Raw genomic sequence first — 27,437 nt, 5'->3', positions numbered from 1 at the left:
ACCAAGGCCACGCTCCCCCAGTATCCCTTGGCATCCTCGCACATCCTCGCCTCCCTCCCGCAGAGCCGCTCTGGGCTGGGACACAGCGTTGCCCAAACAGCCCGGGGCAACGTGGACACTGTCTCTGCTCCCAGCTTGGAAACGGGGGGGGTGGGGAGGGGTGGTCTCGAACACGGGGCATGACAACATTGGGGTCCCAAGCACGAGCAGCTGCCAAGGCACCTGGCTGCCTGCCGGGCTCAGCAGGCCCCGAATGGGTGGCTGCAGCATGAATTGGGGGGGGGCCCGAGGAGGGGAAGGCGGTTTTATGCCCCATTCGACGCCTCACCTGTGAAAACAGGGATTGCTCGCAGGGGCCGGGGAAATCGCTCTTTCCAGAGGGCGGGCGGCTCACAAGCGCCCACTCATCAGCGCGCTCAAACAGCCCGCTTGTTCGCTCTGCGCTGGAGGGAGAAAACCGAGAATTATTGCTTGGGGGGGGGGGGAGGTCCTCCTCCCTCCTTGGAAATGCCCTTGGGAAGAGAATAGGATAAATTTTGCAGCTAGTTTCCAGCTGCCCTGTGTGATCAGCCCTGGCGCTGACACACATGAGCCAGGCATGCTCACAGACCTCCATCCAGGCATGCCTTCCCTTTCCTTGCTGTGGTTCCTGCTCTCCAGCAGGGCTGTTGGATAGCCATTGCCTTCCCTTCGGCATTTCAGCTGCACAGGAGTGAGCTGTTCGCAGTGGGGATGCGAGGCGACAGGGCTGTGCTTTAGGGCTGTGGCATTGCCACGGCAGCGCTGAGCAGCAGGCAGCCCGGCTTTCCGCATGCAAGGCAGGTTTCCAGCCTTTTTAGGTTGCTCTGGCAGTAGGAAAGGCAAAGACATGGACCACGGCCTCCCATCCCAGGGCATCTCTGCTGTCCCAGATCACAGCATGGTAAGGTCACAACTAACACTGCAAGAGGAGATGCCAGGTGAGAATGACTGCAGTCAGCTGGGGCATCGTATTGTCCCTTATTGCTTTCTGCTTCCCCAATTTCCATGTTCCTTCCGAAACCCAGGTCCTTTCTGCACCAAACCACCTAACCACCCTGGAACGATTGCAGGCTGTCAGCACTTCCCAGGCGTGCCTGGGGAAGAAAACTTCCCAGCCAACAGCCTCGTACTGCAAAACACGCTTAGATCACGCAAACCTGACAGCAAAGCCCTGGGTTGCACCTTGTGCAGAGGTAATGGCCAGTGCGTCATTTGCCAGCCTTGCAAACGGATTTAACGAGGCTACCGAAGACCCTCCTCCGTGCTGCCGGGAATGCGAACCCTGCTCACAAGTGTTCAAAACCCCACACTGAACTAGGGAAAAACCACTTTCAATTTAATGCGGAAAAAGCTAAGCCTCTCCTCGTAAAGCAAATATCGGAATGCTTTTCAATTCCTCTCCTCCTGGAGCAGCCCAAGCAAGCCCCCAAACCCCTGCCCAGGAGCTGCTTTTAGCCTTCTGCTCCGCCTCTCCAAATCTCAGCCTCATGCACACAAAACCTCTCCCATCCCAGCTCTCACCGCCGAGGGCAAGAGTCCTGCAGATGCAAATTGCTTCTGGAAGCAGGAGCAGCAGGATGTGGCCCACAGCCCCCGCTGAAAGCAGTAAAGAGCTGGGTTTTGAGTTTTGGGCCCTTGCCGAGCCCTAGCCCTGGATCTGCCGGCAGCCCGGTCCCGGGACCGTTCCAGGAGCAACGGCGCCGCTCAGCCCTGCTGCCTTGTCCTCACTTCCCGGAGGGAGGAACGGCGAGCAAGGCCACCGCGCCCCCCGAAAGCCCCTCTTCTTCCCTAGCCGCCACCCTCTGCCTGCGCCGGGGGGACAGAAATCAGCGGAGAATCAGGGAAGGGGCCGGGATGTGGGACACAGGGGTTACCCGGGGGGCTCCTGCGATCAAAACCAAAGCAACCGTTTCATCATGCACCTCTAGGGAAAGCATTCCCAGCTGCCTCCGCATCCCGCCCTGGGAAAGCATCCTGCACCACACCGCGCAGGCAGCAAAGGGCTCTCCTGCCCCGAGCAGGGTCTTGGGACCAGGCTCAGGTTCCCTGCGGGCGCAAACAGGCCCAGCACCGCCCGTCCAGCACCTTTGCTCCATCCAGGCGAGCCCGGCTCTGCAACGCGCTCAGGGCGCTCCGAGCAAGGCTTTTCCCAAAGCGGCCGGAGCCCGCAGGCAGTGCGGCCGTGTGAAAGCCAGAGGCACCCGCTCTGATGGGGAGACACCCCCATTGCCCCTGCGGTCGAATGAAAAGGAGAGAAGTGTCATAGAAATCTTCCATGTTTTTATTGTCAGGATAGAAATTTATATATAAAAGAAGTGTTTAAAAATAGTACTACCCTGCTCTCAAAATGAAATATATATACACACACACAGATATTTATAGAGAGAATTATTATTATTTTGCTATTTGATAAAAATCAAACGGGATAACGACTGATTCTGATACAATTCTGCCAAAATGAGGGCGAAGGGCAGTTCCGCGGGGACCCTGCGCCCTGCCGGGGGCACGTCAGGGCTGTGCTCTCCCTTCCCTCGCTCCGAAGGGCGCGGGGACGAGCCGCACAGCGGGAGCCAGGCTTCCCGCGGGGCTCCAGGCTCCCCCGTCTCACGGCTTCGCAGCAGACGTGGAGACAGCAGAAACTCCCCGGGCGCGCTCACCGTGTTTCTCCTCTTGCAAAGCAGCCGGAGGAGCTGCGCGGGGGCCTCTGCAGTGAGGCTGGGGCCAGCAGCAGCTGGTCCATCCCAGCCGCTCTAGGAAATGGCCGTGCATCACATCTCCTCTCCGAAGGCCCAAACTGACCACGCAGTCACATCCCACCTCATCCCAAACGCCAGCTTGGAGGAACAAGGTAACAGCAAAGGCTGAACCCATTTGCTTTGCAACAGGGGGGTTTGGCTGAGTTCTTTTTTGACTTTTGTTTTTTTGTTTTTTTAAACACGCTCTGAGTCCCCCTCGGGATTTTGTGATACAAGAACAAATAACGACGGTTTACAATAATCTAGCAATAGCAATGTCACATGGCTACCATACTTCTCCGTGCTCCTGTCTGAGCACTCCTGGCCTTCTGCAAGGATCAATTCTTGTTGGCAATCTGCTTTTCCAAGTCTTCGAGTCTGGCCGTCATCTGAGCAAGTGAGCGTGCTAAGGAAACCGGCGCGAGCCAGGAGAGGCCGGTGAGCCACGTATGAGGGCTGGGCCCCAAACGAGAGCAGACTGAGCCTTACTCAAGTCTGCTTGCGCCCAGGGAGAGCCTCACCTTGGTGTGCCACGAGACCTCAGGTGGGACTTGGCTTCCACGCCGGGATATCAGACACCGCAGCACTGCTTTTTGCTTTCCTTCAAAAAGCCTAAATTCTCCCCGATCCCATTTATCCTTTTGTCTGACCCCTAGGAGCTGTGTGCTGCCTTCTGGCTAGACAGAGCTCTGCCAGCACCGTTAGCAAGGACAGACTGCACTGATCACATCTGTTTCCTATCCGCTGCCACCCCCGCACCTCCCAAACCATGGATCCGGACTCAGCCCGCCCAGCTACGATGAGCCGGTCTGTCCCGCAGGCTGTCCTGCACGCGGCAGAGCCTGCTGCGAGCTCGGGCATCACCCCAAAGGATATTTTTCTCGGTCAGGCTCTGCAGGATGGCGACGGTGTTTGTCTGGAACTGCACCAGCGCCTCGCACTCGCACGGGCTGCGGATCTCCATCTCCCCTTTGCCCTCCTCTGAAACCGCGGGAGTTCGGGTGTTGTCAGAGGCACGTTCCCCACGGCCAGCGCCCCAGCGTCCCGGGCAGCCCTGCGCCAGGCTCTCCCCCCCCCGCCCCACGCAGGGCACCCGGCTCTTTCCCATTTTCCCCTCTTTTTCCAGTATTACTAAATGGCTTGTGTTCCTCAGGCTGGATCCCTGCTTATCTAACAAAATCCCAGTGAGCTCATCTCCAGCACCAACCCACAGTGAGCAAGTCCCCACGTGGACATCCCCCCTCTAAATCCATTTGCCGCAGGCTGCAGGGACGCAGAGCATCCCGACAGTCCCAGGAGCTGCTGAGCACATCGCACTGACGTGCCTGTCCTCCCGGCCACTGCGGTCTGTAACAGGTCCCAGCAATTCCCCGGGGTGCCCTCACCACCGGCTGGGTGCTGCAAGGGCTGTCACAGAGCAGGAGTGGGTGCCGAGCAGCCTGTGAAACGCTGTCTTCATAGCGCTTTGAGGAAAGGCAGCGCTGGGCTTCGGTTTGCCTTAAACCCGGGAAGCAGGGCAGCTCAGAGCTAGGTTAGCAAGGGTGGGACACTGAGCTGGGGCCTGGAGCCTCACTGGAGCCCCATCGGATGCTGAGGACATTGCAGCGCCAGCTGTGCCATGCTGCTCATCCTCCCCAGGGCAGCAAGGGAGGCCACCCAGAGTAACCTGGTCGGTCCTTTCTCACCTGCCGGCAGCGGAAGGGCAGGTCTGGACGAGGAGATAAGCCATCCTTGGGGATGTGCCAATATCCCTTAACACGGTGTGACCCCAGACCCTGCCCTTGCAATGGCACCAGGAGCTGCTGCTCGCACACCATCCCTTTCGCGTTAAACATGCCCTGGCTCTACCTTCTCCTCTTTCAAATCCCTCCGAGATCCACCTCTCTCTGTGTCCACAACAGCCTTAAGGATCCAGAGAGAGAAACACTAGGACAACACCAGCCCAGCTGCAAACGTGACCGCTGTCTGATGGCCCCCACTGTTGACACATCACGCATCTTCATGGCTTGTAAGCAAAGGGTGGCCTAATGGTCAGAGCCTGAGTCTCTGGTTTGGCAGCCAGTGCTGGACTCCTTGCTCTGCCACAGATGTCCTGCATGTCCTTGGCTGAGTTCTCTAGTCTCAGGGTTAGTGGCACTGACTGTCCCTAGGAGACTACTGTGACAGTAAGAATATTAATGGATGTGACACAGGCTGGTTACAACCATCCGAACTACCCAGGACATCCTGCCAGGGGGAGGAGGTCTTATTTCATCTTGGGGCTGAGCTGGCCTGGTGCAACTGGGGATGGGGGCCACGGAACTGGCCTGCACCCACCTGGGCAGATGTTCAGCTTGAAGTTCTCCACAAGATGGGTCATGGTGGTGAAGTCTGCTGAGTAGGAGAAGTGCTGCTCCACCGGCTCGGAGGCAATTGCTCTTAGCTCCTCTTCCACAGCCTTGCCAACACCAACGGCGAACATGACGATTCCTGTGCGGGAGGATGGGACGGTTCCTCAGTACCGTGCACAGTGCAGACCCGCTGGCCCCAGCCCCAAGCAGTCCCATGCCAGCCAGAGGGAGCAACGCGGAGCGGCTCTTGTGAGGGATGTGGGGTTCCCAGGGGTGCTCAGCCCCGGGGCGTCCCCCTTAGCGTGACAGGGTTTCGGGGAGGAAGCAGTTTCCTCAGCCCTCTGCCCCCCGTACCTGATTCCTTTGCTCTCCTGGCCCATTCAGAGATATCGTCCTGGGAGCGCCCATCTGTGAAGACCAGCCCAATTCTGGGCACGTTGTGGGAGAGAGGCCTGGCGCCTTCCAGCTCGGAGAAGCTGTGCTCCACCATGTGCTTGAGGGCGAGGCCTGTCATGGTGCCTTTCTCCATATACTCCACGTTCATCACTGCCTTCTTGATCTCGTCCGCCGTTGCGTACTTGTTGAGGGGGAACTCGGTGCGCACGCGGCTGGAGTACTGCACCAGCCCCACCCGGGTGCCGTGAGGGGACACGTCCAGCAGATCCACGATGCGGTTGACAAACTGCTTCACCAGCTCGAAGTTCTGGGGCCGGACGCTCTTGGAGCCGTCGATCACCATGACCAGGTCGACGTGCCCAGCCCCACACTCTGCAGGCGCAGGAGGAAAGTGAGAAGGGCCCAGCCCAGCTGCGGCCCAGGGGACACTGCCGAGGGCACGGGTGGACAGGGCTGGGGCAGACCTGCTGGGCTTCAGGCCACTGTGTGGATGTGTCCCCTGGATTTGCTGCTAGGCTGAAGCTGGGAATCAGGACAGAGCGTGTCTAGACATCTCAGCCTGAAGACTTCCACTCCCACCCCAGCATCCCCTGAAAGTCTCTCCCCTAGGTCTCTCTTGTCCTGAAACTTTCCCCAAAACTCCCATTACATCTGGGCCACGTCTCTAAGGACATGAGCCCTCACCTGTCCATGCAGTGCCCCTTACAGCCCCCATCCAGCAGCCGGGGCTCTCCACCAAGCCCAGCAGGCTCTCTGCCCTCTCTTCAACACAGCTCAGATTCCCACTTAGATCCACAGTCTAGTTCCCAGTTCAGCCCTGCCTCTGCTGGGTGCCCAAGAGCCGTGTACCGAGTCCCGGACATCGAGGGTGCCACACACTGCATCCCTGTACTCACTGTTACACGTCTTCCCGTCAGCCTGGAGCTGCTGTCCCTCGGGGCAAACGCAGCGGTAAGAGCCCTCAGCGCTCACGCACTTAAACTCACAGCCATGATCCACCCCATTGCAGAGGTCGGTGGCTGAAATAACAAGCCAAAGGCACACGGTTATCTTCATCCGAGCAGCACAGCCTGGGAACAGCCTGCAGAAACCTCTCCCTCCCAGGGACCCTGGCAAGGCTGGGAAGACGGCTGGCGTCACAGAGGGCAGTCAGCGCTCCTCTTCTCCAGGACAGGGGCTGTCCTGATCCACGGACAACCCTTGCTCAGCTCCCTGGAGAACAGCTGTGGAGGTCAGGTCCCAGCACCCCGGATTAGGGGAGTGGGAAGGCTCAACCCTCGGGGTCCAGCTGGAGGAAGAGCATCCTGCAACACCTCTAATGTGTGCCAGCCCTCTCCCCCTTCACTGGGGTGCCAGGAGGACATAAACATATCTGCTGCATGCTGCAGCCTGCGCTTGCAGGGCTCTCCAGACCCGTGACGCTGAGATGGGACTCACCCTTGCATGACTTGCTGTCAGCCTGAAGTGTGAAGCCGCTGCGGCAGCGGCAGTAGTGCCCGTTGGGGACGCTCACGCACTCGTGCTGGCAGCTGTGGTTTCCAAAGCTGCAGTAATCGATCACTGGCGGGAGAAGAAGACACGTGGGCAGGCCTGGCAGGGGCTGCTCTGTGCCCTGAGCCCCACAGGCTCTGCCATCACTGGTGGACTAGCCATTGTGTGGGGTCGGAGCGCCCAGGAGCAGGACTCGTGCACACTCCTAGCACTGCACTAAAACCAAGAGAGCTCCTAGCCCTTGCTTTCGGCATGACCGAGGGCAGGGGAAGGTCTTAAAGGCAGAAAGGGAAGGGTTGATTTATTGAGAGATGAGCGAAACAGAGGAAGAGCAAGAAGCAGATGAAGAAGGAAGGGAAGAAGCAGCAGGAAGGGAGGCAGCCACCTACTCGTGCAGGTCTTCTTGTCCTGGTTGAGGTAGTAACCTGCGCGGCAGCGGCACGAGTAGGACCCATGAGCGCTGACGCACTGGTGCTCACAGCCGTGCTTTCCATCCGCACACGCATCGATGGCTGCAGGGGGAAGCAGACACCCCGTCAGGCTCCCTGCTTGGCCCCCTGGCACCGCTGGCCCCAGAGGAGGCACGTGTGCCGTCGGCACCTGGGGCAAGCCTGTCCCCCGGGGCAGCCGGAGCAAGGACTGCTCCAGACAGTCCCAGGGAGCTCCCCTATGCACAGCACCACGAGACGAAAAGGAAAAGTCCCGGGAACAGTGGCCAGTGCCAACCAATACAGCTTTGCACACAAAATATGGGGCCAAAACATGGTGCACTTCAGTGGCTGGAACATTTGTTCTCCAGTACACAGTGCCAGGAGTAACGTCACATCACGGACAGCGTTTTGTGTCCACGTGAGCCCCAAGTGTCCCAGCACAGAGAAGCGACCAGGATTTAGCAGTGCAGTAGTCTAGTCTGTAGGCCTTTCCTACTGCTGTCAGCAGAGGTTCCCGTGGTACAGTTGAGCCAGCAGGCAAAAAGCACAAACTCATTAGCACAGAGCACTGTTTCAGCAATTACACAAATGGGAGGCTGTGACACCCAGTGAATAGAGCACCTCAGCTTGTCACTGGCATTACGAGGTCTTTGCTGTATTCCAGCTTCCCTACACACGACCTGTAACTGCAAGTCCTCTATGGGAGTTAGAATAAAAAAGGGTTTTTACGGGAGCACGTCTTTCCGTCCACGTCGAGCCTGTACCCCGGGTTGCATTCACAGTAGAAAGAGCCGGGGATGCTCACGCAGCTGTGCTGGCAGCCGTGGTCCCGCTCCACGCACATGTCCGCCCCTGGAAGACAGAAGGGCATTACAGCGGTTCGCGGGCATGCCGGATGCGTGAGGGACCCCAGCGCCCGAGCGCGCCCTGTCCCTGCAGGCAAAGCATCCAGGCCCCGCGGAGCGGTCGCTGCAAGCTGCACACCCTGGGGCCTGCCAGCCCCGAACGCTCACGCACCCATTTCCCGTGCATGGACACAGACAGCTCTTGCACGCCGCGCAGGGCCTCAGCTTTCGCACGTAGCCAAGCACTAAATCAGCGCTCAATATTGATACCGTTAATAGCTTGAGCTGAACAAGCGACTGCTTGAGCCCAGCTGGAGGGTGCTGTTCTCCAGCCCCAGAGGAGCCCTGCAGAGGCTGGGAGCATTTGTGCCCCTCTGTGCAGAGAGGGGACTGCAGATTTGGCTGGAAAACGAATGCTAAGGCAGGCAGGCACCAGCACGGCACGGCAAGCAAAGGCGTACGGCCCGCAAGCGTATCAGGGCTCCGGGAGGCCTCTGGAGCGATATCGCCCAACATTGCTGTGTCGGTGCAGCCCTCCAGGCTCGGGCGTCCCCTGGCAGTACCGGTGCCACTCCGGGAAGGAAACGCTGCCTGAGGGACGCTGGCAGTGGCCTTCTGCCCTTTAACGGAAACTAGAGTTGGTGAGCAAGCTCTTGCCAACCAGCTGCAGCGCGAGGCATCTGGCAAAGCCCGTCAGCACAGGGGCTGCAGCCAGGCCCCAGCGTGTGAGACTACCAAACCGCACCAGCGCGATGCGGCTACGGGGCAAACCGGCCTCTCCGCTTCCAGGCAAGACCAGCCGGATACTGCAGAGCAGCGATACGCAGCCAGGATTTTATTCAATACAAATGTGCATGGGAAACACGCAGGCAGCAGATGTCATGCACGTGTCCGCGGAGGAGGAGACCCTGTGAGAGCCATGCCGAAACACATCCGCAGCTCTGGGATGGGTCATCTGCCCCATCGCATCCAGGGAAACCAGTTCCCCCTCTCCGCTATTTAGTCCTCCCATTACTGCTACTGCTATGTCCTAGCTCAGGGCAGAGCTACGGGGCACAGGCAAAGAAAAGCACTTGCTAGCAATATTTTTGCAGCTTGCTTTATCTCACCCACGCAAAGGAAAGGTGACCAAAGGAAAGATTGCCTGTCAAGGCACCGCATCGGGGAGCCGGCTACTCGCCGGGGCACTGATGTCCCAGCGCTTCCCCTTTGCACTGCTCTTGGCGAGGGCAGAGTGGCTCCTGGCACCTCTCTCACTGCTGGGGAGCTTTGGTGGAGCCAGCGCAGTCTGCTGGGCTTGTGGCCAGGCCTCTGCGGGTCACACAGATGGGGCTATGTCATGCAACCAGGGGCCTGACCTGCGGCTCCCACCTGGTGCACCTCAGCCTGCGCTCGCAGCCTCTCCCCCTCCCCACCGCAGTCGCCAGCGCCCTGCTCACACTATGGGAAAGCCCCCAATTCTCCCTCAAGAGGCTTCTCCAGAGCTCATGCTGGAGGAACCTGCTTGGATGCAACCACAAATACCCATCTAAAAGTCACCTTTTGGCCCAGTTTCTGTGCCAGGCTCAGAGGCAAGGAGTAGGCACAGCGAGCGCCCCGTACCACCTCCCCGCGGCCATGCTGGACTTCTCTTACCACAGAGCTTGTCCTGGAACTGCTTGCCAAACTGCTGGATGAGCTCAAACGACTCCACCAGGAAGACGTGCTCCTCCAGCGGTGGTGAGGCCATGGCTCGCAGCGAGTTCATGTCTGCCCGCTGGATGCCCACGGCGTATATCTCAATGCCAGCAGCGCGGGCCTGGGCGGCCACTTCACTGACGCGGTCCTGGGGCCGTCCGTCCGTCACGATGACGGCGATCCGGGGGATCTTCTTGTGCGGTGGACGTGCACCCTCCTGCGTGGTGAAAGCCACGTTCATGGTGTACTGGATGGCCAGTCCTGTCATGGTGCCCTGGGCCAGCGGCACGATGTTGTTGATGGCCTTCTCCATGTCTGCCCGCTTGAAGAAGGTCTTGAGGGAGAAGATATTCTGCACCTGGCTGGAGTACTGGATCACCCCCACCCGCGTGGCGTTGGGGCCCACGTCCAGGCTGCTGATGATATCGATCATGAACCGCCGCATGGTCTCGAATTCAAAGGGGCGCACGCTGCGGGAACTGTCGATCACGAACACGATGTCCAGGGGGCCCGTCTTGCACTTCAGGGCTGGAAGGGGAGCACAGAGATGGTTTAACCCCATGGCCGGCCGGTGCCCTGCAGGGAGCAGGGCTGGGAGCAGAGCCATCAGGCAGCTTTAGGGCTGCTCCGAGGGCTGCAAGGGGGGATGGAGAGGACAGGCTTGGGCAGCCCCCACACCGGCACCTTCCCACTGCCGAATGAACCCAAGGCAGGTGCCTGGCAGAGCAGGAGGAGGACCCGGCCCTGGGGGCATGCAGAAGAGACATGTCCTGGCTGTGGGGCTATAGGGGAATGGCACTGTCCCCTCCTCCCCTATATCGTCCTGGCAGCTAGATCCAACTCCTGCTTCCTGCATTTTTGTCCCTCTCCAGCTGCCGACGGCCTCAGGCTGTGCCCAGCCTCCGAGCTGCTTGGCGAGAGCCTCTCGCTGCCCTGCTCTGCCCCGAGGGGCTGCGGAAACACCTCTGTCTGCCAGGATCTGCCCTGGCAAGATGGGTTTAGGCAGTGGTGTTTCCACCTCTGGAGCATCGAAATATAAAACAGCCTGGTGCCCTGTGCCGTCCTCTGCAAACATGCTCCAGAGAGAGCTCCCAGCCTCTGTGCTTTACGGGCTCCTGGGCCTGCAGGAGCCAAGCAGAAAAATGAAAGTGTGGGCAATTCTTGTATTCCTCCTGCAACTCCAGCCTCACCTGGTTTTTACTCCGTTTTGCCCGCTTCTGTGTGAAAGCGGAGCCTTTTCTTTAACGACACAGTGAAAAGCACTGCTAAGGGCGTGCACATCGAGAGGATTTAGCCAAAGAGCTTCTCTTTGATACCTGAATGTAACTCCCAGCGCGAACCAGGAGACTGTTAGCAAGTGAAATGCCAATAAATATATTTTGCTTGGCTTATCTGTACCCAAGCCTGGGAGAACTTGGCCCTAACGGTAAGCAGACACTTCAGGTCCCCACGGGATGATGTCCAGAAAGGGCTTTAATCGCGATTGCTCCAGAATGCCCAGAGGTCTCTGAGGCAAAGCTGGCTCCTTTCTCCATTCGGTGCCGCCACCAAGAGTGGGCATTGGGTCTCCCCACCTCAAACAGCATGCTGTTCTCCAAGGGTTTTATTGCCCCACTTCTTTCTCTCCACCAAACAATTCCCACTCAAATCCCACTGCCTTGGCCTGGGCTCACCTGCAGGTTTTGGTCTGGCTTCCAGCATTGTTAGGACCAGCAGGAAGAGAGAAGCAATAGGTAGGAGCTTCATCGTTGCTATCCAAGACCACACAGCTTCTGGGACTTGGGGAACTCACTATGGGGAGAAGACAACACGAAATCAGTGCTGAAGGCAGCCACTGCCTGCAAGCACTCATCTACGGCATCAGCACATCTCCCCACACCAACCCAGGTGGGATATCTTCAGCAGGTGCCCATGGGAATCGAAACACGTGTGCCAGTCTTTGGAAAGAAGGCTTTGACCTTCTGATTGAAGGAGTGGAAATGGGGGGAACAAGACAGCAAACTGCTTCTTCCCTGAGAAAGAGCCCAATGAGGAACTTTCCCATGGGGGACTCGAGTCCCCCGGGGCTCAGACTCTCACTCGCAGCTCCTCCAGGCGAAAACACGCACGTGGTGCACCCAGGCAGTGCCAAAAACCTCGGGCAACAATAGCAGTTGTTGCAGATCAGTTCCCCAAACTTCTCTGCACCCACGTGAGACTTTTCCCGCTTGAGGACTGGCAGTCTCAGCGCAGCTAAATTTCATTAGAGAAGCAATGGTTTGCCAAGCAAAAAAAAGCTGTCTGATTTTCTGCTCTGGGTGGAGCTGGCCAGCAGACAAACCTTATTTTCACTTGCAAACCAGGCAGATCTGATGTCCAGCCAAACACTTTTTAACTGGCTGCACGGCTGCTCTCTTCAGCCAGAAGAAAAGCGGGAAATCTGCACCCGGGAATGTGGAGCGATGGCTCTCCCGACACTCCCTCCTCACGGCAGACTGCAGGGATGCCAGCAGTGTGCTGGGTAGAGAAGCCCCCAAATTAACACCAGCAAAGACAAAAGCTACTCAGAAGTCCCTATAAGTCACTGGCAAAAAACATTTTTCCAAGGAGTTCCATAAATTTAATCTCTGTTTTTTTCCAAACTACCTTCGGAGAGCAGAAGGCAAAAGCCTCCACAAGCACAAGGCACACAACCGTGCCTGTGCAGATGTGTTTGCCCACGTTCCCAGGTCCTTGGCCAGGGATATGCCTCAGCACATGCCAGTCTGGTGCTCTCACTTCTTCAGGGGAAGCATTACCTTGAGCAAACCCACCAGTCTTCACCAGTGTTTTGCAGCGCTCTCCTTCTCGGTGGCTTTTCTGAAGTGTGCTCTGTACCTGGACGATTATTTCATGTGTGTGACGTGGGTGCCCAAATTTTGCGGGTAAGTTTTTTAGACTGGTTATCCAAAACCTCAGCATGCCACTTCTCTCCCTCTCTGCCCATCTCTGTTTTCCTGCCTTGGCTTTTGCTGCCCTGGCCTGGCTCCTGGAGGGACATGCACTTATTGGGGTGGGGGGAGAAGGGGGGAAGTGTTATAACACAAGCACAGGCCGGGTGCCAACACTCCTGCAACATCCGAGCCTAGTAAAAGAAGTGAGAAACAATACAAGTTGCTAAACAATAAGGCCTTGGTATGATGAGAGCAAAATCAGGAGTCGTTATCTAGGTACCGCCGGAATAATCTGATCCACCACGAAACTCAAACCCAGCCCTAGCCCCACTCCTCGTACCGCTCAAGAGAGCTCTGTGCTCCGGCCTCGTCGAGAGCCCGCTGGGGCAGGGGCAGGGGACACGACCACCCTGTTCCCAAAGACCCCGGGGCAGCTCAGGTCCGGCAGGCCCGGAAAGGCCCTTCCAGGCGCGAGGTGCAGTGCAGCCCCCCACTGAGGACGCGGCCAGGGCCAGGGCTGGGGATCGTGGTAGCCCAGAGAGCACCCGCGGCACCCAGGACGTGGCTAGGGAGGGAGAGCAGGAGGCAGCTCTGGGGAAACATAACCTGAGGGGATAAAACAGAGATGCAAGGACACCGTTCCCAATGCAAAGGAAGGACTGCGAGCCTGGCAGCACCCTCCGGCTCCGCTCTGCTCACATTCAGGATAAATCGCTTGTTAAGCGATCACTCTCAGAGGGGGATACTCGGGTTAAACTGGCATCTTGCACCCCTAAGAAACGGTCTCCAGAGACACTGATCTGCGTGCAAGTCTGGTGTTAAACTACTTGGGAATAGATTGCTTCCCTGCAGTCAAAGGAGACGATCTCTACGGGAAGGAAAAGGGACGACTCAGCATCACAGCGGCTGGAGTCGGGCTATAGCCGTCCTCACCCTTCAGGAGAAAAACCCACTGCAAACGCCCAGGGACGTGAGGAGAGACAGCTCCGTCACTGCCCGTGAGCAGGGATCTGCCTGGCTCGCGTCTGCCTGCCGCTCGTGGCATCGCTGGAGCAGGACCCTGCACCCTGCCACCACGCTGGGCCGGCTCCGCAGCTCCCGTTCCCATTGGAAACCTCGGATGCTGCAGGGTAAATTCCACAGTTAACACGGCTTCCCCCAGGAGACCCACAGCACCATGCCCGGGAACAGATACTAGAGCACTGCTTTTAAAGAGCACATTGGAAATTTGTTTTATCAGTAGTTATCAGCCAATGTTTATTTAGCCCCGTGAGGTCTCAGTTATAATTCATCACCAGGGTTTCCATTTAATTGCCAAGTGATAATGTGCAGCCCTGAACATAATGTATTTGATAGCAGGGATGCTGATAAGAGATTTCACAGCTGCATCTTAAAATTGTCTCTAGATTCAGTGTTCGCACCTGAAAAGTGACACTGAAGAACTCAGATGGACAGAAAGCCAGAAAAGGGCTACAAGAAGGAACTGGGGTCCAGAATATCAATACCAAAGTGTGAGACTTACTATCTATCTTTATTTTAGTCAACAGGAGGTTAAAAACTGACTTGCACCCAGTCACGTAGCTATCTCCGTGGGAAAGGTTTCTGACAGCAGAAATCCAGCAGGAAAAGTCCAAACCAAACCCAGCAGTTGCAGCTGAAGCCAGACAAACGCGGCGTGCAGACGAGATGCGGCGTCCTGCCCGGGCCAGCACCCAGCCCTGCCTGCCCGGGCCCCACGGAGCCGCGCATTGCCGGGGGGCAGCGAAGGGCGAGGAGCCGCTGGAAGGAGCCCTGCCGCGGCAGGGAGCAGGAGCCGGGCAGCGCTGCGCCGGCGAAGGGGCCCGGAGGATTGCTCCAGCCTTTCAGAAACGAGGGGACGTGCAGCACCAAGCCCCTCGATCACGGCGTCGCTCTGTGGCCTGCCGTCTCCAGCACCGCCTGGGGCACTTGGGTGCCTTCGCCCTCACAGCAGCACCACGCGCAAAGGGAGAAGCAAAGAGCCCCCTCCCCTTGCCCAGTTTGCTTTCCCCATTTTTTTTCAGCAGATTTTTTTTTCAGCGATCCTGTTTTTGGGAGAAAGCACTCACTAACCACTAAATATTTTGGGGGCAGTCATGCCATCTCTAACGTTTCTGCAGATCTCTGCTCTCCAAGTCTCGCTGCAATAGCAGGCTGGCATGGAGCCTGCATCTCACAGCATCCAGATAGCTTCAAAGCCAGCCCAGAGAGAGGAATGAGCTCTCAGGCCAGGAGCCAAGGAGGAGAAAACCAGTTCATGACTGATCTATTTTTAACAGCATCTGACTTTTGGAAGAAGCTTTCGCACTCCAAGGCTGACGGGAGCAACGTTGCCCAGATAGGGTATGGCACAGTGGCTCCATCTCACACACAGCACCAGTCCTTGCAGCAGAGACCTGGCTAGGACATTGCCCTGGCTCCGAGAGGGTGTTTCTGTGGCAATCCCCAAATCATAACGCCCAGCAGCAGAGCCATGGGGGACATGGAAGAGAAGGTGACTGGATGGAGACCTCAAGCCCAGTGAGAGGCTGAAGGCCAGGTCATCTCTTCCTCCATCCCCTGCTAGGTGGCTTCCACCGGGGCTGCTCCTGGCCCCCAGTAGTGCGAGGCAGCCCCTGCTCCCTCCCCTTGCCGCGCGCCGGAGGGAGGTGGGTGGGAAGCGAACGGCTGGCAGGCAGGTGCTGCAGCGCAAGGCAAACACAGCGCCGGCTCAAACGCCGGGAGACCTTGAGATAAAGCCGAGCTATAAAGCAGGAGAGGTTCAGCTGGGGCGAGCGCTGCCGGCAGGGCCGGGGGAGCCGCCGCAGCTGCAGCGACGGGCCGAGGGCTCCGGCCAGCCCCTTAGCAGGCGAGAGGGGGTCCCAGCTCGGAGGGGGTCCCAGCTCGGAGGGACACCTCGGACCATTTCCTGACCTTTCTAAGCAACACAGGGGAAAGGCAGTTTGTTGCTCTTCACTGCTGAAGGTGGTTAATACTTGATGCAAAGAGGGTGACGAAGGAAGAGCCACAACTAAGGGACAGAAGGGTCAGCAATGACCCCACACACCTCTCAGCTCCCCCAGTGATCTTGGACAAGGAGGACTCAGAGATGAATCTCCAAAGGCAAGCGGGTAAGTCGGCATGCCTTCCCCGGGCACCGGTGCCTCCTTCCCCCCGCGCATCCCCCCAGGGCTGCCCCCCGGCTTGCTTGCCTCCCTCTCTGCTCTTCCGAATGTCTGTCTGTCTGGATTCTCTGCCAAGTGCTGAGTCTCAGAAAAAACACCTACTTTGGGTTTCAGCACAGCCTCCTTGGCAATTCTCTCCTGGCTACAGGTTAATAGAAATGTTCTGAATATTCCTCTTCTGACTCAGCCGCGCAGGTCAGGGACCTGGGAGCATCTCCTCCTAGAGACAACCCAAAACAGCAGTGCCTGGCAGGGAGCAGGGGACAGGGCTTGCCACAAAGGGATGCACATCTACTGTGTTCTCCTTGCTCTTACACGGTTTGAGGGGTTTATATATTGAATGAGGGAGGGGATGAAGCAGATGGAGAAAGAGAAGGGGCAAAGGCTCAGGAGATGGCAGTGCATTCACAGACCTAGCAAATGCCCCGACTGTAGTGTCATGAGGAGAAAAGCAGACTTCAGATCATGGCTATGGAATCAGAGCCAGGTCTCGGATGCAACCTGGTTCGAGATCCTGTACAGCTGGGTACCTCAGCCTTTAGCCAAGATTTTTGTTTAAGGCAAGAAAAAGCCTGACTTCAGCCATTTGCCTGCAATTTGCAAACCTTGAGCACATTGGAGGAGCAATAGCGCCGGCTTCTTGAACACGCAAGAAGCCAGGACAAGGACTCGCTGCGCGTTGCAGGGAGCACGACACAGCCAGCACGCCTCTGACCGATCGCACTGCTAATCCAACAGGGCCCGGCTGCGCCAGGCTTGCAGAGCACGAGCAGACCGGGAGCACCGCCACGTGTGGCGTGCTCGAGCACGGGAGGAGGCGGGCGGCAGCGCGCACAGCAAGCTGCCCTGCACGGGGGATGCTGGGGCACCCTGCACCACGGGCCGGCATGGCAGGGGCACGCGGCACTGATGCAGCAAGTGGTACGAGCTAATAGCACATATTTCTGCCCTGGACATCTCGGCCAGCAATAGAGCAGCCCTAGACACGCTATTCCTGTGACTCACACAGCCCGTCCGTCTCTGCACACCCTGCTTTGCTCTACACCAGACTGCAGGGCTTTTCTTTGCAGAGGGCCAACCAGGCAGTTTTGGCAGGCCATAACGTAACTCCCACCTGAGTGCTATTCAATAGCAATGCCAAAAAGCCCTGAAACGGACTCGAGGGCCTGGACACAGACTCCCCTGCTCAGAACCTATCTCAGGCTCAAAACCTGCCCAGACAGCAGTAGCAGGACAGCAAGACCTGGCCTCAGGCTGGAGGACAGGGAGGCACATTTGCATCTGTCCTTGGTGAGACAGCAAGCGATCCTTCAGGTCCATGCCCAGGAGAGAAACAGACTTCCCAAAAAGCACATATAGGACCAAGAAAGGACGACAGAAGTGTGAGCTACTCCAGCCCTGTGGGCAAGGATCAGAGCTGACGGAAAGATTCAGGCAAATTATGCCTACCTGGAGGCATCTGCTGATGTCAGGTTTTGCTGTGGAAACCCCAGGAGACCTCTGCCACATTGCCCAGACATTTGGAAGATGCTCAGCTTGAGAGCTGTGTGAATGGCCTAGGGTTGCCCCAGAGCTGGGATCCACCCTCTCTTTGAGCACTTCCCAAAGGTTGCTTTCTCTTCCTCGCTGGAATTAAGTCCAATTTCAAGGGGAATTGTGTTTCTCAGCTTCTTTCTGGGAATAGTAATACCTGTCCTCTTCTAGAGCTTGTTACCTGTAAAGCAGCGTCAGCCTCCCCATTTCCCAGCAGGGGAAACTGAGGCACAAAGGCAAAGCCAGGAACTAAGGTGCACTAAGTCCACCTCAGGCTCTCATAGACCAGCCAGCTGCAGCCTGAGAGATGCCAGGCTTGTACCCTGCTCCCTGGGCAGGGGACGTTACCCCCACACTTGCCTCATGCTACAGTGAAATAGTTGCTGGAGGGCCAGAGGGGTTCAGGAGTGAGCCACAACTGTCTTTATCAGTGTCATTTTCCAGCCATTTCTGGAGCCGTTTATTCCCCCAAGGAGAAGCAAAACTAAGCATTTCCACAGCACCTTCTCCCACCTGGCAGCCCAGCTCCGCACAGACTCACAGCTGCAAACGCTATTGCTTTGGGCACATCCCCCGTCCCACCATCTTCAACAAGCCTAGCACATCTCCGGCAGCCTGCGGCTACCTTGTGCCCTGGATTCTGGACGAGCAGCGCCGGTGCTTGTGCAGGACTCCCTCCACGGCTGCTGGGCCTCTCCAACCCCGTTTCAGAGCCGCTCATACTGAAGCCCAGCCCTGGAGCACCGCTCCCTGCAGACGAACCTGGCATGCAGATGCCCATGTCACCAAGCTTGAAGGGGAGAAGGAGAAGAAAAGGCAAATGAAGAGCCGGAGCTGCCCTCGCGCAGCAGAGCCTGCCCAGCTTTCGCATGCCTGTCTCCCTGCAAGACAAGGTGGGCAAACGTCCCCCCCGGCGCAGGGGCTGCCTCCCCCCATTGCCGAATCCTCCCTTCCCAAGCCTCTGCAAACAACTTGGACGCAAAGCTCCCAGCTCCTGTTTGGCCCCAGCTGCGCACCCTCAGGGAAGCGCTGGGATCCATCCCTAGCGGGGCTCTTGCATCCACTGTGGGTAGCAGCGTATCACATGCTGTCTCTGTCAAACATGGGGGCTGTCAGTCCTCACAGCATCCCTCGCCACCCCCCCCCCCCATGCTTTAACTGAACTGATTTTAACCAAATCTGACGCCTCCTCCCTCCTGCTAGTCAGAGTCTCCAGGGCATCCCAGACCATGGGCGTAGAGCTCCCAGGGGTGCAATCCAGACTAACCGTCCTGCTGTGCCTCTGCTGCCCACAAACACCAAATCCACCCACGGGAGCATGCTCAGGACCATTTTACAGGCAGCACTGACACTGCACTTGATCGAGCTCCGGTGTCTCAAGGCTGGTCCTCCAGATCCACTGGGTGACAAGCTGCAGATCATGAGAGCGAGGACAATTGTGCAGTTTTTGGAGCAAGAAAGCTTCAGCGAGCGCAAGCAAGCATGCAAGACCAGAGAAATGGTGTGAGCTTCCAGCCCGAGGGCAAGGCAGAGGATAAAACGATCCCCCTCCCCTTTCTTTAAGGGCTCGTCTTGGTTCTTCCAAAACACACGTGTGGGAGAACAAGAGCAGACTATTTCCAGGACATCACAGTACTCTCCGATTACAACTCCACGGTAGCTTTTCTGGGCCAAGTGCCACCTGGAAAGACACTCTGTTTAAAGCAAAGGCTGTATTTCTCAAACAGCACATAAGGGCTTCAAACCCAACAGGAGCAAGTCAGCAGGAGTACTGTAACAGGAAAACTTTGCTGGATGCTAAAGGGACTTTTTGCTTCTCCTCCTGCTCCTCTGCAAAAGGCCAGTTCCCCGTTTTATGCAGCTCATTCTGGTGCTCACTATGATTAGCATTTTCCTGCACAGCACAGGTTGCCTGAGCAGGGAGGATGGTAGGAAAAGAGGTTTCTGTTCATTTTCAGGGTGAATGACAAAAGTCTGTCTCATGGCATATTCTAAACGGACTTAGCGTTGGTCCTGTCCTAACAGGCATATACAATGAGATGACATAGGAAATCCTCTTGGAAGGGAAATGCTAGGTGTAATGATAGAGCATTCCCTTTTAGATGTTTTCCATGATAGTAGTTGAGGTCTTTGCCTCTGATCTATTCCTAAAAATATTTCTCAGTGCTCTGCAACTCAGCTAGGACAAAAGCCTCTTGTCTAGCCTGCCTCTACACTAAAACAGACTGTACCTGGGCTACCACAGCAACAGCTGATAAGAATAAATTCCCCAAACACTTGCGAATTACAAGGTGGTAAAGATATAGTGAAGAAGAAAATATCAGATGGTCAAGTAATGCCTGCATGTCAAGAGATTGTCCCTATATGAGAAGGGCTGGTGGCATCACTCTTCCTCTTCCTCTTCTCCATCCCAATGGAGACCTTATGCTGCACCTTCTCCCTAAACTACAGAAGAGGCAAACTGAGCCCTGATTTCACCTGCTCTTGCCAGGTCTGGGTTGTTGGGGCAGAAAGGACTAAGTGGAGAGGGAGAAACATGGTTGTTCTGGGAGAGCATCAGGAATTCCAGCAGGAAGTTAAGAGAGTTTGTGGATTTTCTTTAAGCTCAAACACAGCATTATCCAGTTGCTGACTTCAGTTAGGCTCCCTGGCTGTTTCTAGCAATAACTTCTATTGACATGGGGTATATCCAAGAACACACTTACTGTACTGTCAAGTGCTCCCTGAACATCCCAATAGGCCATTGACGGACCCTTTGCAAATGCTGAGGGGATGGCGAGCACCAACCTCGCCCCAGGAGCACCTTCTGCACGTCTGAGACTTCCCTGGGAGGTTCCATGTGCGAGCCCCGGAAAAGAAGGCATCCAAAACCCAAACTGGTAAAAAAAAAAAAAAAGAAAAAAAGAAAAAGAAAAACCACCACACACACACACCCACACACCACAAAGAGGAAACGTGACCCCACATGAAATTCTGACACAAGTGTGGTTTTCACTCCAAACTGGAGCAACAAGTTGGGAATTTCTAAACTTATCACAGGGAGGGAAAGTTATATCAGAAGCATCAAAATATTTTGCTGGTGTAACATCACATCATGTCATTTCTATGCTGTTAGAACTTTTTGTTTTGATAATGTCAAAATAAAGAGAACAGAACAAAATCTAACATAAGCACTAATGTGCCATAAGAAAGGGTAAAAAGAGAAGAAATTAGATAAGAAGTCAAATGAAACAACCTTATCTTAGTAAAGCAGCTTTCCTGAATGAAATTAAAATTTTCAAAAAATTTGATCTCAGTGCCTTCTATCCAATATTTTAACAAAACTGGGTGACTCTTGCGATACTCTTGCATTTTGACGAAAAGTGATCAACAGGAGAAGGAATCCACCTTATTGACTCTCTTCAAAAAACAAATGCTCATCTACAAAGGAGCCCATGGAGGAGAGCTGGACTGGGCCAAGAGACTCCAAGTTTTGGAGGAAGAGAGCTCTGGGCCATCCAGAAGCTGAGACAGCAATCCATGGCCCAAGTTCTTGTTCTGGGAGGAAGGTGCTGGAATGCATTTTTGCCCCCCCAGAAATATGCACGTTTAGCCGCAAAGGAACGGGAAATGGCCCAGATCAGTTCCTAGGTTGGTGCAGAGTTTGTCTGCTGAGCTGCTGATGCAGCAGAGCCAGTATCTCTAAGAAGCAATGGGATTGATAGTCACTTGCAGGACATCTTTCTCCTGAATTCACTTGAGCCAATATCCCCAGCTGACCTCAAGCACAACCACAGAGAGCGCCTGCTAATTTAGCCTCACGATCATAGATTTGCTGCCTGACCTCCTTCTCCAAATCTTTATATCATATTTCTCACTCAGCAGACGTGACTCAAAGTGTTGGCATAAGGAAATATGCCAGGAGAATATTCTTGTGCCTCCCCCCTTTATCCTACCCATCCTGCTAGGAGTATAATTGAAATAGCAGGAAATGAGGAGCACTTGGCTGCTGCAGAAAAGCACGCAGAAACTTTGCAGCCCACTTCAAGGCAAAAAACAGACTGAATTCTTTTTCTAGATACTTTTCAGATGGAGAATCCCAAAGGCAGCAAGGGAAACGGTTCTCACATAACCAGAATGTAGGTGTGACAGTCACCAGTTTCTAGCAGTGTCTAAGACTAAAGGCTCCCCACATTTTGGGTCTGCTTATCTGTGACTGCTGGTCTTGAAGGCTCCACTACAACCTTCTGTTAACAGCACCACAGGAGAGCTGCTGTCTCAGGGAGCAGGATGCTCTCAGCCCACAGGAGATGGGCCACAGAAAGAACTTTTATCAGTGTCGCAGCAGATGGACCTTGCTTCTGAGCGTGCTGAAGAGCATGTGTCTTGGGGAACCTCGCACCTCAACATCAAGACGTCACCCTGGCCTCTTCAGCACACAGATGGATGCCCCATGGAAACCTCCTGCTGCAGTCTCTCCAGGGCCTCAAAGCAGCACTTGAGGCCCATAGTTGAGGACCACTTGACCTGAACATCGTGCATATGTGAAATTAGCCCTTTTTAGTCAATCTGTGTAAGTAGCTGAACTCATCTAATTCTGTTGCGTTCACTGAGTCCTTGTCAAAGCCACCTACAAGCTCTTTGCTTCCAGGAGAAATCAGGGAATAGTCTGAGGTTGTTTCATTGAGTCTTTTAGGCCCCATGAGGCTCTTCAAGAAGAGTCCTTCAAGAAGAGTCCTACAGTGCAGGATGAAGAATCAGAAGCCAAGAGAATCAAAGCCACTTGCTCAAGACCACAGGAAGCCTGTGGCAGAGCTGGGACCTGAGCTGGTTTCCCATCTGCATCTCAGGAGGAGGCCATGGAGCTACCTAGCTGGGAGGAAATAAGGCATTTCAGACGGCACAGGGAATCCACGGGCTTGCTTTAGAGCACCGTCAACCTGGGCAGGGGTCAGCCGTTCTCGTCCTGGCATCTGTCTCAGCAACCGACATGAGAGGTTCAGCAGGGAGAACAAAATGGAGGAACAGAAGTGAGATTTCTGCCTGACACTTGAAGGCAGACTAATGTTTTGTGTCGTTCTGTTCCTGGCTGGTACTGTTAAAACTAAAGCAAAATGCTGTGAAAAGAAGAGGAGGGAAAAAAAGAACAAGGGGGATGTTTAATGTGACACTGTGGGGAAGCCATCCAAGTGCAGCTCCAAGTGTAGGAGTTGTGAATATCCAAAGGCAGGATTTTTTCCTTTTTTAGTTTGTGGACCCCTGATAATTTTCCAGCTGAGACAGACTCCTGTGTAGGGGGTTAGTTCTGCTGACAATAGATCTGCCTCTGTTGATTCCTGCTGTAGACCATGGACTCCTAGGGGTCCACAGACTACAGACTGAAGACTCTCATCCCTGTATCTAGGCAGTCAATGAGCAAAGCAGCATGACACAGGCAAATGATGGGAAGGCTGAAGTTGAGAGAGAAACCAAGTTACTGCCACCTCTCTGCAATGGACCAGAGCTGGTCCTGATAGATTTTCCTCTGATGTGCACCAGAGGGACCACATTCATGTATGCAAACAAGGACTTGCAAGGCGAGGAAGAAGTTTGGGCAGAAGAACAACATGGGCAAAGACAGAATTTTGCTGGGGAAGAAGGATCCTGCCTCCAGCTAAAAACACTGGGAAGGACGGAGCCACCCAAGAACCAGAAAAGTTTCACGCATGGGACCAGACGCGGCAGCCGGGAGGGTACTCCATGGGGAAACACTGCCACAGCTGTGCAACAGTTTCTGCAAAACCTCCCGAGCACACGCCTATACCCTTCTCCTTAAGGGAGCTATTTTTAAATGCTCTTCATTCAGCCAAGACGGGAGGGGGAACAGAACCCTTCTAACTGCTGAAAGTGTTACTCGATACTTAAAGCTATGCCTGTGCTGCCAGGATCTATAGCGGGGCAGTTCTTGCCAGCCCGCAGCATGCAACAAAAAGCGCAAATTCCGGGTTCCCGCGCCTGACCTCTCAATGAAGCCCTTGTGGCAGCTCTGACTACAGGCTGCTCGAGCTCCATTAAAGTGAATTGAACCCAAGTGATCAATTTGCTACTGTTCGGACCCAAAGTGGTGAAAACACAATTACTCTAATGACTAGTCTTAGGAGCTGAGGAGCCTCACGGCATGGCTGGAGGAGACACGTGCATGACATCTGGCACAAAAGGGACTGTTTCTTTGGCAATAGCTCATTTTTAATAAGTTGCTCTATAAGCACAACTCAATCACTTTTTTGTTGCATTTTCTTTTCTAGGTCCCATTTACTCACTCACAGCAGAGTTCATCTGTAATTCACATGTGTATTAGATACACACTACTTATCTCTCTCTCCACATGTTTCAGCCCTATTCATCAAGCATTAGTAAAAGGCATTTTATGAGCACTGATTTTTAACAAGGCAGGCACACTGTTCGGAAAGCTAACAAAGGGGCCCCTATTGGAAACTTTAAAAGTGTTTAAACGAAAGCTTCTCTTGAAAACCTTTAACCCCTACTGCCAACCTCACAGGAAATACTGTGTTATGAGCAATCAGAGCACAAACATCTTCTGCAACCGCAAATTGCCTACAATAAGCTGCCTTGTTGGCTGTGTTCTTTCTGTTTGCTACTGTCTCCAGTAAAGGTAACTCCCAAGCCCATCTCGCACTAATCTCATAAATGCTTTTTAATTCTTCAAAAAAATGCAGCTTCCACAAAAATGAACAACAGCTTTTTTCACTTGGATGCAGCAATACCCCGTCTGCTTAGATGTAAAGTGTCATTTTACTATAAATACCAAGATCTCTTGCATGCCTTCCAGATGGGAATTTGTATTTCAGATGAGGCCAAATTTCTCCCTGGAGTTAACTCTGTTGTTCATATTGCCATGTCCTGGTGGCAAGTATCATATCATAGCAGAGATCCAAAAGCAAGTCCTCCTGCCAGCCAGCAGAACGAGGGGAAAAAACCCAGTGGAGCACATACCATCACAGCATATATCTGCTTAACTCCACTTAATTCGGATGACTGTGTGTTAACACAAATATAATGAGCGCAGAATAATCTGATTTTTCTAAACAAGTTTTCCACATAATATTGCTTGTGCCAAATGTGCCCAAAGCTAATTTCTCCTGTGAAATGATCAGGATTATAAGCCAAAGGTGGGTGATTGCTTATGCAAACATATTTATGAGTATGCACAGACCCAGTTTTCCAGGACTGCAGAAATGGTGCATAATAGACTTAAGGCACACATCTAAGCTTATCTTCTTGCACAATCATATTGCTCAGTATGCTTCACCTGGGTGCATCAGACCCTGTTCTCCTCTGCTAAAACAGGTCCTCAATTATATCAGTAGAAACTTGCCCGAAAGCTAAGCAAAAAGTGAGCATGCAGGTTGCAAAATGAGCCACCCCGACAGCTGGGAAGAGTTTGCATCCTCCACATAGGTGCAACTTTCTCCCGCAGGGCAACATGCCTGCTTATTTCCACCAAAAGCACAGGCCCCAGGCCAGCGTGCTGGGGCGGGAGGGCAAACGGTGGCCCCGCAACACCGGTCCGACGGGGGGAGCACATCGACGGGAAGCTTTAGGAAGGCTCCAGCCCGCACCTTTGGGGCAAAACCCTGCATCAAAAGCTCCGCTTTCCCCTCTCTGCCTTCGCTTTCTATTCCTTCGGGGGGGGGGGGGGGGGGGAACCTCACCTCGCTCCCCACCGGGAATGCTGCGCGGGCCGGCCCCGCTGCCGGGGGGCGGCGAGTCCCGCCGCGGTGCTCGGCGCTGCGCGCCGGCGTCCCGGCGGCAGCGGCGGGCTCGGGCTCGGGCTCCCCTCACCTCCCTCCCTTCCCCGCCAGGTGCGGCAGCGCCCGCGGAGCCCCTCACTCACCCGGGCCGCCCGCGGAGCCGGTCCCCGCCGCGCTGCTGGGCCAGGTACGGCGGGCGCGGGGCGGTGCGCGGGCGCGGTGCTGCTCGGCGGCGGCGCTGCTCGACGGCGCGGCCCGGCGCGGCATTTAACGGGGCGGCGGGAGGCGGGAGGGAAGGAGGGCGGCGGGGCGGGCACCACCTCCGCGCCCGCGGCGCCGCCGGGCTCGAACCCGCGGCCGCGGGGAGGGGCGGCCCGGGCGGGGGCAGCGGCCGGGCGCCCTCGGCCTCCCCCGCGGGGCCCGCGGCCGCGCCGGGGCCCCCGGGGGCGCGGGGGAGCCGCGTGCAGGTGGAAGTTGCACCCGTGGGAGGCGCCGGTCGGAGGCAAGCTTAGCACAGAGGTTGTTCGCAGCTTGAACAGCCAGGGAGAGGCTTTTTCTTTCTTTCTTTCTTTTTCTTTTTCTTTTTCTTTTTCTTTTTCCCCCTCCCCCTTCTGCTGCGGGGGGAGTGCATTTGGGACCCCGGTAACTCACAGTCCTGGAAAAGACAGTCTAAGCTCATAGCATCCTTCGGTTTGAGCGACAATGGTCCGGGAGCTTAGGAAACCTGCAGGTTGTGGTTACGGAGTAGGAAAGTGTGTTTGAATCAGTTGCAGTGCAGGGCCCTGAGGCCTTCGGAGCCTCCGGTCTAGCTTCCAGCAGGGAGGCCAGCGGCTGTGCCCTGCGGGAGCCATGGGCGTCATCAGCAGCGACTCGCAGCCCTTCCCTGCCTCGCACCTCCTCGCAGCGCTTACATGAACGTACCGGTGGCAGGAAGGACTCGTCTGCTTTAATAACTCTTTCCTCCCACTTTGCACTAACATAAATGACTCCATGAGGAACACAAAAAGGGAGATTACAGTACACCCCACGCATTATTTGCATTTGTCTAGCAGACAAGACAGTACTGTGTTACCCAGCTTTTCTGAAAGCCTCGGTGCTGCTGGGGCGGTCGAATGGCAGCAGGGACCATCCCCTGGGCCAAGCAGCCCCAGCCGGCCGGCCAGCGTTCCCCCGCAGGGCTCAGAGGGGCACATTTTTCGCACTTCCTGTTCTAGTCTGGTGTTTGCTGTTGGTGTGGTCAATAAATCCCCCAAGCTCAGCAAAGGCTGAATTTCACTTGTGTGTGCAGTGACAAAAATATAGGATTTATAAATACCCATGCATATACAAGAGCTTGTGGGTTGGGTTGGTCTGGATTAAAGGAGGTATTGAAAAATCAGGGAAGCCAGGAACTGCAGGCTTCGCATTTCTGTCATTTCTAATGGCTTTTCCTTTTGCATAAACATTGCATTGACTCCATACCCAGGAGCACTGCAGGCATTTACTCCCCTGCACAGTACAAAATATAACTCAGACCTCTAAAATGGGTATTCTTTATTAGGACGTTCGGTTTCCTTAACCACAGGGAAGAACAATTGCACTCCGTGACAGCAAGTCTCCAGCAAGCTGCGGGGCAGCTGGGCTCAGAAGGCAAAACAGCAGCTCCTTTGGTGGGGAGAAGTGAAAAATAACATCTCTGCACTTGAATTCAGTGCTAACTGCACTTGATGACGGTGTTAGCGTGAGGTCAAGTTACTCCCACAAACAATGGTTTGAAGACCCAGTCCCTAAACAATAGCCGAGAGGATCATATTGTGATCTCCTGAGCCAGGTACTTTGATTCCGAGGGGACCAAGAAAGCTGGATCGCTTCCTTTGTGAACTGAGCCGGTTTGTGTCAGCACCGGCCTTGCAGCCACTGCTGGAAAGCCGTGCAGAAGGCGGCACGCTTCCGTCGGTGCCTGGAAAACGCTTTTTCTGCTCTTGTGATCACTTGGGGTGGGGGGGAGGCAAACCCTGCTGCTGTGCCCTCGCGGGGGGAAGGTGATGTGGGACCAGGCGAGCGTACATCCTTCCCAGCGCCCCGCGAGCGTGCCTGGGTCAGTGGGGATGCACAACCGGGTGGCAGGGGATGGGGAAGCCGCAGGAGCGCAGCTGGGGAAGGCTGAGCTGAAAA

General features: G+C 55.4%; 2 protein-coding genes across 2 annotated transcripts in view; one reads left to right on the top strand and one right to left on the bottom strand.

Annotated features, from left to right (window-relative positions):
• Nucleotides 1-2,284: 2,284 nt before the first annotated feature.
• Nucleotides 2,285-25,509, bottom strand: MATN4 (matrilin 4). Its single transcript, XM_067307878.1, has 11 exons — nucleotides 25,427-25,509; nucleotides 11,600-11,717; nucleotides 9,885-10,454; nucleotides 8,134-8,256; nucleotides 7,363-7,485; nucleotides 6,920-7,042; nucleotides 6,379-6,501; nucleotides 5,441-5,854; nucleotides 5,073-5,225; nucleotides 3,633-3,737; nucleotides 2,285-3,153 (listed from the first exon to the last, which is right to left on the bottom strand). Exons 2-11 carry the CDS (start codon nucleotides 11,670-11,672, stop codon nucleotides 3,095-3,097), a joined length of 1,866 nt encoding a protein of 621 aa, XP_067163979.1. The 5' UTR covers nucleotides 11,673-11,717; nucleotides 25,427-25,509; the 3' UTR covers nucleotides 2,285-3,094.
• The window catches only part of RBPJL (recombination signal binding protein for immunoglobulin kappa J region like), a 29,082-nt gene continuing 13,364 nt past the window's right edge, over nucleotides 11,720-27,437 (top strand). Inside the window, exons 1-2 of the mRNA XM_067307964.1 lie at nucleotides 11,720-11,813; nucleotides 25,395-25,470. Coding sequence (XP_067164065.1) covers nucleotides 11,720-11,813; nucleotides 25,395-25,470 — 170 coding nt within the window. The remainder of the gene's footprint in view (nucleotides 11,814-25,394; nucleotides 25,471-27,437) is intronic.

This window comes from Apteryx mantelli, chromosome 18 (genome assembly GCF_036417845.1).
Source record: "Apteryx mantelli isolate bAptMan1 chromosome 18, bAptMan1.hap1, whole genome shotgun sequence".
NCBI lineage: Eukaryota > Metazoa > Chordata > Aves > Apterygiformes > Apterygidae > Apteryx > Apteryx mantelli.
This window is presented reverse-complemented; position numbering and strand designations above follow the sequence as displayed.

Coding starts and splice junctions, on each gene's coding strand:
- MATN4 (XM_067307878.1), bottom strand. CDS start 11,672: ATGAAGCTCCTACCTATTGCTTCTCTCTTCCTGCTGGTCCTAACAATG. Junction 7,486..8,133: donor GGACGGAAAGACGTGCTCCC/GTAAAAACCCTT, acceptor TTCCCCCTGCAG/CCATCGATGCGTGTGCGGAT. Junction 7,043..7,362: donor GGACAAGAAGACCTGCACGA/GTAGGTGGCTGC, acceptor TTCTCCCGCCAG/TGATCGATTACTGCAGCTTT.